Here is an 11,666-nt window from a genome sequence, read left to right on the forward strand (position 1 = left end):
AACTGTACTATGACTCAGAGACTCAAAACTACCAGCTATGATAATGGCCTTGATATCTGATGTAGACCTCTGATGAACTTTGCGTATCTACTTTATCTACAACCTGCGTGAGGTAATAACCAACACGCTGAGCTAATGCTCAGTGGGTGATAACAACAAATAACATAATAAAACAAACAAGCTCGCATAAATAGATAATCAAGTAAACAATTACAAACTCGTAGATGCAAACATGTTAACATTCACCAATAAGTTCACAAAATTAAGTATCAATCTTATCTGTCATATATTGCATCAACTTTTCAAGTAGTTTAGAGTTACAATTTAACTTCAGTTTCTTCATAAGAAATGTACATTGATGTCTTATCTTTCCAACAAGGTATGGTTCATGCAATTCTGATCATCCTATCTTAAGTTATGAATTTTTCTTTATAAGCTGCTCAATCAGGTCTTAATTAGTCCAGTATTGGTACCTGTTTATAGTATCACAAAACATATAATATTCATGCATTTTCATACAAATTTAAGCTTAAGTGTCTTCTACAAAGTTTTACGTATACTTCTTAAGATTCAATTGGCACTGGTCTTAACAAATTTCACTGAGTACAAAATTAGTTATGGTATCATCAATAGACTCTGTTCCGGATGCACTACCACTGTGTCCAGTTTAGGTTCACTTGAAATTTTCATCATCTTACATACAAATTTCAAATTTGGTCAATTCATGAAAGTTTTAGCTCTTTGTCTTAGCTTTCATTTGGTATATCTTAGGACTAATTTCAATAAAAACACAATAAGTTATGAACTTGTTAATACAAGCTGCCCTGTTAAAACCTATTCTGCCAGATTTGCACTTTAAGCTCTCATATTAAGTTTCTTTACTCTAAGTCTTTCAAACACCATTTTAACATACATATACCATATTTCTATGATCAAAGCAACATTTCCAGCAAGTAAAATCAATCTCCAACTTCATATGTCCATGTGAAAATTCAAGGAAAACAGAAAATCAAAGAAACACCAAACTTTTCTTTAATTCCTCTTTCCTTTTTCCATTTCTACTCTCTAGCTATCTCCTTTCCCTTTGATGTTCCTTCACCTAGGTCAATTTACTCTAAGTCTTTCAAACACCATTTTAACATACATATACCATATTTCTATGATCAAAGCAACATTTCCAGCAAGTAAAATCAATCTCCAACTTCATATGTCCATGTGAAAATTCAAGGAAAACAGAAAATCAAAGAAACACCAAACTTTTCTTTAATTCCTCTTTCCTTTTTCCATTTCTACTCTCTAGCTATCTCCTTTCCCTTTGATGTTCCTTCACCTAGGTCAATTTATATCTTAGGGAAGGATTGAATAAACTATAAATTAAAGCTTTATAATTCAAATTCATGCATGAATAAATGAAAAGATGCCATTTCCTACACACTTCTAAGCTCACCTTTGATTTACAAGCTTGGTGTATATGAAATCCTCAACTTTTCTTCTCCAATCCTTTCAATATATGGCTGTTCCTTTAGCTCTTGATCTTAGGGTACATTTTGGTTAAAGGAAGAAGTTGTTTTGGTGAGATTTGGCTTGGCTTTGGTGGAAGGAAGACAAAACAAAGCTTTGGTTTTTCAATGGTGAGCTACGGCAATGGTGGAGGAAGAAAGAAGAAAATCCCTTTTTCTTTTTTTTTAATTTGCTTTTTCATTTCTCCTTTCCTTAGTTAGGTGACACATGGAAAGTAAAATTTGACTTTTATGTTTTAACTTTTCATATTTACACTTTAACCTACTAACTCTTTACCATGTTTCAATTTAGTTTTTAAACTTTCAATAATCATAGATTGACCTACTAAAATATGCTTTTAGCCTTTAGAAATCCTTTTCACTTAAGCTAGCATAACGGATTTAAACAAGCACCTCCCGAAAGTGTTTCGTTCCCGACTCGCTAATCACACTGTCTACTTTAATTCTGAATACGTCCGTTTATTTATTTGAGTTTTCTATGATTCAGTTATTAGCAGTTTAGAATTATGCTAGCACATTCCCTAAGGCCACTTACTCTAGTAGTGAAAGAGCCTAGCCCTACCTAGTGATGGCACTACTCTAGCTATAGGTTTGAGGATGTTACACTGCTGCACCTCCCTTTAATTTATAAGTCACAATCAGAACCTTTCGATTCTCCTCTATGTTTATAATTTCGAAAAACTAATCAACCTCCGCTAACCAACCAATGACATATTCCACATCCAACGAACCAGAAAAGTTTTGAAAATCTATCTTTATCCTATAAAATTCGTGATAATCTTGTTGGAGATTTGCGACCACAGAATTTGGAACTGTTTATGGGCGTTCGGCTGCGGCGGGTTGGTTATTACCTCGTTGTGGGGCTAGCTGTCTGATCATATCTCTCAATTCTGCCAATGATGTCTCCATTGCAGTGAGTCACACTTCTTTATTGTCGGTCATGGATGAATTTTGCTCTGATACCAACTGAAATAGGACTGTTTAGGATCCGTCAGGAGTTTTAACCAATAACGTTTGATTAAGACGAAATTTCGAAAATAAAAAATTAGAAGTCGAAATCTTTTATTAAATTCTCAAAAATTAAAAAGTGTCTCAAATAGCAAAAAAAAAGGGCTTATTTATAATATAAAAAATCCTAATATAAAAAAATTTTAAAAAATAATAAAATTATAAAATTAACTCTCTAAAAAGTAAAACTTTTTTTTAAATTTTGTGACAAGGTCTATGCTCTATTAATACTTTTAAAAATCGTGCATATTAAATTTTACTTTTTAAAAAGTTACTATGAGTCTATAATAAACATCGATAGTAAAAATTAAATCTAATATAAATTTATCATAAATTTTAAAATTAATTATTCTGCACCAATAATCATTTGAATTTATTAAAATAAATAAATAAATTCAAGAAAAACTTATCGTACATTATTCGGTCAATACATATTAAAAAAATGAATTAAAAATATTAAATTTTCTTTTTAATATGAATTTACCTCTAAATTATTATTAAAAAATTAATTATGATTATTATTTATCAAGATTTAAAAGTGTGAATTACAATTTTTTTTGAACTTATTTAAATTTATTTGATTTTTTAAATAATTTTTAAAAGTAAATTTAAATTAAAAAAATTGACATTTAACCCGCTTGAAACTAAATTTGGACTTCTTGTAATGATACAAATATGAAAACACTAAAGAGGAAGACAAGCAAGTACAAAATTTACCAGAGACCAAAAAACGTTAAGGGTTGGTAACAAACAAGACCATAAATAAATAAATAAATTCCAGGAGACAAAAGAATAAGAAAATTGACTCCACCAACAACCACAAAGATGTGCAGACCCATAGCAATAGCAGACAGCATCTCACTGGAGAGTAGCAATCCCCCTGGAAACAGCACACTTCTTGGTCTCTCTGTCGAGGACATTCTCAGATTATTTCTTATTTTATATAAAGAGAGGCCATTTCCAGCTCATTTTCATTCGGAATTTTTTATAATAATTTGTATAAATTTGGTCTAAATAAATTTATTTTATAATTTAAAGCGTGGACAACTCGACAAACGTAAAGTTGGTAGGTGTTGTTTTGGGATTTTGTGAATTAATCACACGGTATATTTAGGATTTTAAAGTCAATAAAATTAGCATAGTATTTGGAAACCTAGCCTTGGATTTTTTGGCAAAGGCCTTGATTTCATGTATATTCCAGTCCTTTACTCAGAATATATTTCCACTACCCTTAATCCCATTCCAGATAATAACAAATTTGGCGTAGTTTTCATTGCTGATTCCTTAGATCATCATAGTACTTGTTAATCCATCCTTCAATAGTTTTGATCTCAACTTCTCTTTGTGCGACCAACCACACTGGATCAGTCGTTTTGTTTGCAACCAGTATGTCCAAGCAATGAGACCCTGCACCCAAATAACATATTTGGGCAAATTTGATAAACTTAGTTAGTGAAAAACACTAAAATATTTTAGTTATGAGAACATACCATTAACTGTATAAACAGCAGTAATTGTTTCTGACAAGTTCTCCAACACCCTGCAGTTAGAGGAAACACACACTACAATTACATCTCAATGAAACTAACAGCAGGATTATCACTATTTGTTTTAAATTAAAAAAAATTGATCAAATTAAATTAATTTAAAATTTTAATTTAATTTTTTTTTATTTAAGTTCGATTTAATTTAATTTTTCATTTTAAAAATTTCAATTATTTTGATTTAGTTCAGTTTAATTTTAATAAAAAAAAATAAAAAAAATCAAACCGAACTTATTAGTAATAATAATATATTATTTTTAATAATATAAAGAGATTAAATCATATTAAAATTAAAATATTTCATTAAATTTTAAAATATTAAAAATAAAGTGTAAAAAATAAAAAATTTATTAAAAATTTAAATCAATTAAATCGAACTGAATCAAACCGGTTCGATTCAATTTAATTTTTAATCAAAATCGATTAGATTCAATTTTCATAAATATTAAAATTTCAGTTTTTAATTTTTTCGGTTCCGTACTATCTCACACTAACCGGCTCACCCCAACTAGCCGGTGTCCATAACAATAATCTTCTATATATATATATATATATATATATTAATTTCTATCTTCATTTAAAAAAAAAAAAATTCAACATTTCTGCCGTCCAACGTAAGCTAAAATGATAGAAAGGTTAAATTAAAATTAACCCTTAAATGAAGAGGGAAATTAATGAATTTTCAAGTAGAGACTCTGTTTACCCGCCGCTGCTATAAGGATCTTTCAATCCATTGGAGAAAATGATGTTGCTACCAAACCTCTGGAGAATAAGTTTTATACTCTGCAATTTTAAAAAATAGTAATTAAAGAATGAATTTTAAATGAAATTAAAAAATAAGAAAAAAAGCAGAAAATAAAAATAAAAACATACGTGGCCTCCATAATAGGTAGTGACCCAATGAGGTCGAGGTGAAACACCATATGAATTCTTACAATCTTGGACATAGGTGTTGAGATCGAAAGGGTCAGGTGGGAACATGGTCTCGTTCCCACGGCCAATCGGTATCACCATCTCACTGCATGTCTACAAAAAAATCCCACATTCATTGATTAATCCTTTGCATTATTAAGTTCAATTTCAATCACTCATCAATCCAATAATTGAATAAATATCTTGTAAAAATATAGAAAAAAAAAATATAATCTAAATCCTGACAGTTCTCTCTTAATTAACCTGCCATCTCCACCCTAATTTTGTTTCAGAAACATTCGTGGGTGCATTAATATAGCAAGATCTGTTTCCCCTGTAAGCAAAAACACCAGCAAATATTTTGGTGAGAGTATCATTCCCAGAATCACCATCTACGCCACTGCACACTCTATTCACAGGGTATGTGGGTGGCTTATTGTACTGAGCAGCGCCACTATACATTGAATCCAAGTAATCTTTCAGCTCATCAGAGTCGGCTAATGGTCTACAAAAACAAAAACAAACTCTCCGTTTGAAATCAAGAATTCTGACGAATGGTTAATGAATCACGAATGAAGTTTCAAGGAAGATTACGCAAAGTGTTGTTTTTTACTTGCAAGTTTTGAATTTCTTGCTGAGGATTGAAAGGCCATTGGGTTTAGAAGCAATTTCATCAATTTCTGCCCATGACTTCTGTATTGTCTTGTAACAAGTCTCACTAGCTTCCTGCAAAATGAAATAATAATTATTCAATTTTACATGAGTTCTCATGTCCGAGTCTCAGTCAGAGCTGATTGCAGATTACTCTGAAATCCTTGGAAACAATAGAATAGTATCCATCCTGTGGAGTAATATCATCAAAGTAAAGAACAGGTGCTGATGAAGCCAAAGCTCCCAGGGCTATGTGAGGATACTTGAGTCGAAACCAGGAAGCCAGCACTAATAACAACACAAATTGAAGCAAAAAAAAGATTTAAATTTTAATCTATGGAACGTTTGTGAAGAAGAATAGATATATGTTAAGTGGCCTACTTCCGCCGTAGGATCCTCCGACGACGATGACCGGAGAATTTTCAGCACGGAAGCTTTTCTTGACGTGAATGATAATTTCTGCATAATCTGCAATAGCTTGTGCAGAGTTAAAATACCCACGAGTGCTTCCGTTTTTCAAAGCTTCATCCCTTGACCCAAACGGGATTGATTTCCCATAATATCTGTGCTGATGAAAATAAACAAGAAACAGAGAAATTTTTTTAACCATAAAATTTTAAACAAAGCTTAAAATATAAGGAAAAAAAAACACCTCTATATACAGCAGAAGAGCATTAAATCGAAAAGCATTGTCTGAGAGAAACCCAACAGCAGCAAGATCACTGTCCAGTGAAGCTTCTGCTCCAAAATAGACAAGAATTGGTGCATTAGAATTAGCACCTCCCCAGTGTTTGGAACTGATGACAAATCTTTGTTCAAAGGTATTGTAGCTTTCAGGTTTGTAGTTGAAGTGATCAAGAGTTTGGTTGTAAAAGAATGTCTGCAAATCATCTGAGGTTTTTTCAGACAAAACCTCAGCTGGGTCTTCAAGAAATCTTGGTCCTATTGGACTAAGCCTTGGAATATTAAGAAGTGCTGTTGCAGAGGTTAAGAGAATGGAAAGGAACAGAAACCATTGAAACAGAAGTAGAGGAAACATGGTGGAAATATTCCCAATAGATTATTTTTTGAGGATATTTGTGATTCTGAATTATGGCTTATATAGAATATGAAGAAATCTTAGAGGTTTACATGGGGAAGCTACTCCTAATTATGATCTCCGACATGAAAGATACTTATCTAGGTCGGGATTTATGCGGATTCATACTATAAAATTAAAATAAAGAGCTAAATAATAACTTTCTCAAGAATTAGTTTGTGAAATTTACAGTATCCATGCATGCATGTAGAATAAATCCTTGTAAAAAATATGTGAATAAAAAGGCCAAGAGCTATAAGGAGTTTTCAAAAGCTAAGTTGGCATATTAGGCTTCACATCCAAGATTAGAAATTGGCGATAGTGCCATTGCCAGTTTATGCCATCTCTGGCAGTGAGAAGCAGCAGAATCCACAAGAAATTGATCTTCAAGATCTTTTTTTCCTTTCTATTTTTGTTTTCATACCTTTTTTTTTAAAAAAAAACTTATTTGGTAGTCCAGCTGATTCAAATTTACATGTGAAAAGTCTATAAAAGAAACGAATATTTTCCCAAATTTCAAAAATATTCTATATTTAAAATTCAATATTACCAATTTAAGGTCATATTAATTATTTTATTATTGTTAGTTTCACATTATTTTTAGGAAAAATTACTTTTTAGTCCATGAGATTTAACGTAATTAATACTTTTGTCCCTCTATTTTAGCGACCCAACACTTAAGTCCTTCACTTTCTCTTCCGTCCAAATTTGTAGTCCTTCCGTCCATTTAAACCGTTTGGTCAAAGAGTCAAAGGTGAGAGGTGATAATTTTTTCCAAAAATACCCTCCTCTCAACCTAAAATCCTTATCCTTCTTCCCTTTCATATTTTTTTCATTTCCCTTTATTCATCCATTGTTAATTCTCCTTTTTTTTTTCTCTCTTTTTTTCATCCTTCTTCTCCCTCATATTTTATTTATTTCCTTTTGACATAGTTGATTTTTCTTTTTTTTTTCTTTTTCATCTTTTTTCTCCCTTATATTTTCTCTATTTTCTTTTGATATTATTGATTTTTCTTTTTTTTTTGTTTTCTCTTTTCATCTTTGTTCTCCCTGACATTGTTGATTTTTTTTTCTCTTTTCCATCTTTTTTCTATAGTGATTTTACAGTGACTTTACAGTGATTTGGGTTTGGGTGATTTTAAAATAGCGGGAAGAAGAAGAAGAAGAAAAATAGCGCGCGGGAAGAAGAAGAAGAAGAAGTAAAATAGCGGAAAGAAGAAGAAGTAAAATAGCGGGAAGAAGTAAAATAGCGGGAAGAAGAAAAAGAAGAAGTAAAATAGTGGAAGAAGAAGAAGAAGAAGAAGATTTACAGTAATTTTTGGGTGATTTTAAAATAGCGTTAGGGTTAATTTTGTCAATTCACGTATCCCAAACGGCTATTTTGGACGGAAGGACTACGAAATTGGACAGAAGAGAAAGTAAGTGACTTAAGTGTTGGGTCGCCAAAATAGAGGGACAGAAGTGTTAATTACGTTAAACCTCAAGGACTAAAAAATAATTTTCCCTTCTTTTTATCATATCTCTCAAATTTTTATAGCAATTTTGAGAAGTTATCTTAAGATTAAAATTATAAGATTATTATTTTATTTTATAAAATTAAAATTTAATTTCTGATATCGATATTATTGATCGTAATAATATATGATAATTTTATTTTTTTATAAAAAAATTATTTTAATTATTTAAATAAATGAGATTCAAATTTGAGTAGTCCTCTTTAAAAAATTCTAAAGGTTGAATTATTTGCCGATTGAATAAGTGATGTCGTTTTGCAAGCATCAATGGGTGGAAATTCAATAAACAATTTGTATTGTCAAAAAGACAGTATTGTCCCACCACAGCTTTCTTTTTTTCTTTTGGTTTTTTCCAAAGCTAATAATATCAATAAGCTAAAAAGATGCAATCCCCACAAGCATAAAGCAAAGGAAAGGAGACTTTCTCACTTTTTTGAGATTTTCTGACCAACGTTTTTCACATTTCAGTTACAGAATTTCTCTTTTAAAAAAAAATTCACTTTTTCTAGAAGCGATAAATATCTAATTGTTTACTTAATTATTTTCTGATGATGTCATCCACATGCTAGCCGTAGGATCGTCAGTGGGGTAGATCTGGAAATCAAAATTAGAACCGGACTGTGAAATTTGAAACCAGACTGAAATTTTATATTAAGGGTTATATTCTCCTCTCCTATTAAAATCGGAATCCGCTAATTCAAATCGGTAGTTGGATTCGATTTTTATTTATAAAATAAATTATTTTATAAAATTACGTTATTTAATTTTAAAATATAAATAAATTAAATTATAATTTTTTTTACTTATAAAAATATTATTTATATTTTTTTTAAATGAAAAAATATTATTTATGTTTAAATGTCATATTAATTTGTTTCTGTATTTTATTTTTTATATTATATAAATAGATATAAAATTTATTTATTTAATAAAATATATATTTAATAATATTTAAAATTCTTATTTATTTATATTTATAGATTTAATTTGATGGTAAGTAAATTTAAGAGATTTCAGATTTTACTCTCTTAATTTTTTATTGTCATTTTAAAAAAAAATTATTTATTTATTCATATTTTATTTAATAACAATAATTTTTTTTAAAAAAATCCTTATGTAAATGTGTTGAGACTCATCTCATCTCATCTCATCTCATCTATCTCATCTCATCTCATGGTGACATCCTTTTATTATTATGATTATATGTATAGCTTTCACACTATTAATTGCGTCTAAATATGAAGTTGCCATGCCTTCACACTTCAAATCTATTGCTCAATTCTAGTTGTTCCTTCTGTGTTTAGTTTCATCCAAAATATTTTTTATATGTTTTAATATTTAAAATACTCATAAAAATTAATTAATAAAAATTAAATTAATTTAATAAAAATGACTTTCTTTTTTAAAAAGAGATCATCAATTTTTAAAAATTTTATTAAAATTTTTATATATAAATTTATTAATATATTTTATCTTTTAAAATAAAATTAAAAAAAAATAAATTATTTTGTTAAAAAAATATTTTATATAAAATATATTTTATAAATACAAATTATTTTTTCAAATAAATAAATTTTTTATTTAAACCATTTAATATTAATTCGATTAATCAAAACATTAAGTACTAAATTTTAATATATGATAAAATTAAATAGAATAATAAGAGTTAATTTATACATTATATTATAGTTTAAAAAAATAACAATAATTTTAAGATAATAAAAAAATTAATAAAAATTATAAGACGAAAAGAATATTATTATACTTTATTTTTGCTTTAATTTAACATGGTTAAACATATATACTATTATTCCTAATATATTACAAAAGCTATATAAGCATAACCATTTATGTCTCTAACTACTGGTACTGGATCAACATATTACTTATTAATCCATTGTTTAATAATATTAATCTCAACTTTTCTTTGCACTATCAACCACTCAATTACTTGTGCTTTGATTATATCCAGGTAATCAATGACAATTTGCAAGGTTAAGTTTGAGTTATTAACAAGGAAACCAAAAAAGAGAGAAGAAAGTAGAAAGAAAGGAGTACAACTTTGATAAAATAGAGTCTCCTTATCTCTAGAGGAAGTCATAGAAGAAGAGGAGGGTTGATTCAGCCCCACACAAATTACAATATCGACTTTTATTCTCTTTCAAATCGAAAATGACTTTAATCGAAAATAATGATAAAATTCATATTAAATTTAGATATGTTAGATCAAGAGAGTAATTTAAATCGATAATTGTTGTATAATTAAAAAGCTCTATAATCTTATACTAAGAGATAGAACAGTTTGGATCGATTCAAGTATCAAAACGAAATTGCAGTGCATTCTCTCTTTATATAATATCTTTACAAATTTAAATAAGTTTACTCAAATCTCACAATGGCATAGTGCATATCTCTTATCAGAGAGGGACAGAACAAAATCTCCAAGTGAGGGAATGGAAGAACATGATAAGAGAATGAAACAAGAACAAAGAAGAAACAATATATATATAAGGAAATATAACACCATTCTGATAAAAGAATAAGGGTAAACGCGTTAATTAAAAAAATCCATAAAAATATAAAAAAAGATGAATTTGTAATCAAAGGGTGAAATTTTTATCAAAATTATTATTGTTCTCCTTAATATTCAATTGATAGTTCACATTTATTATATTTATATAGATTACAATTCTATTATTTAAAGGAAGAACTTTTAAAGAAAATAAATGAAAGTGTCATTATGTATTTAATTATTTAGTACACTTAAATATTTTTTTAAGTAGACTTTTATATATATATATATATATATATATATATGTGTGTGTGTGTGTGTGTGTGTGTATATAATGTTTTTTGGTGAATTATGAAAAATAAATTCTACGTCCATTGTGAGCAAAGTAGAAATGCTGAATAGTTAATATCTAAATTTAATTGAGATTTAAATGAGAAAAACTATTTCACTGAAAAGCTAGCAGCTTGATAATTTTAATTTTATTAAATTTAAAAATGCGCTATAATAATTATTATAAAGAATACATATATTTTAATTAAATTAATTGCCAGATTAATGAGGTTCAGATATCAAGCAGAAAGACTAGCCCTGCACCAAAACAGAAAAGGGCTAGTTGGAGTTTTCGAGAAAAAAATGAAAGGAATTGTCCAGAAGAAGAAAGGGCCCTACCGGGTTCGAACCGGTGACCTCTTGATCTGCAGTCAAATGCTCTACCACTGAGCTAAGGACCCAATTGCTTTGTTTGCTTGTCTCAAATATTTCTAATTGGAGGCACTAGGATCAACACTGAAATTAATAAAATTTAAATGTAAGAAAACACCCATTAATCATAACAAATATTTAACTAGATTACATGTATAATTGATTTCTTTCCCTTCTAGTCATGAAAGTAAATCAATTTTCTAAACTCACTTCTAATCCATTTCA

General features: G+C 28.8%; 1 protein-coding gene and 1 non-coding gene across 2 annotated transcripts; both read right to left on the bottom strand.

The window, feature by feature from the left end:
• Nucleotides 1–3,204: 3,204 nt before the first annotated feature.
• LOC110612939 (lysosomal Pro-X carboxypeptidase) lies at nucleotides 3,205–7,111 on the bottom strand. The gene is made up of 9 exons (XM_021753802.2): nucleotides 6,288–7,111; nucleotides 6,017–6,203; nucleotides 5,790–5,923; nucleotides 5,598–5,710; nucleotides 5,249–5,489; nucleotides 4,946–5,098; nucleotides 4,776–4,855; nucleotides 4,019–4,068; nucleotides 3,205–3,935 (listed from the first exon to the last, which is right to left on the bottom strand). Exons 1-9 carry the CDS (start codon nucleotides 6,672–6,674, stop codon nucleotides 3,799–3,801), a joined length of 1,482 nt encoding a protein of 493 aa, XP_021609494.1. The 5' UTR covers nucleotides 6,675–7,111; the 3' UTR covers nucleotides 3,205–3,798.
• Nucleotides 7,112–11,398: 4,287 nt separating this feature from the next.
• Nucleotides 11,399–11,470, bottom strand: TRNAC-GCA. Its single transcript has one exon. It is a non-coding gene; the product is annotated as a tRNA-Cys (tRNA).
• Nucleotides 11,471–11,666: the final 196 nt, after the last annotated feature.

This window comes from Manihot esculenta, chromosome 4, assembly GCF_001659605.2.
Source record: "Manihot esculenta cultivar AM560-2 chromosome 4, M.esculenta_v8, whole genome shotgun sequence".
NCBI classification, from domain to species: Eukaryota; Viridiplantae; Streptophyta; class Magnoliopsida; order Malpighiales; family Euphorbiaceae; genus Manihot; species Manihot esculenta.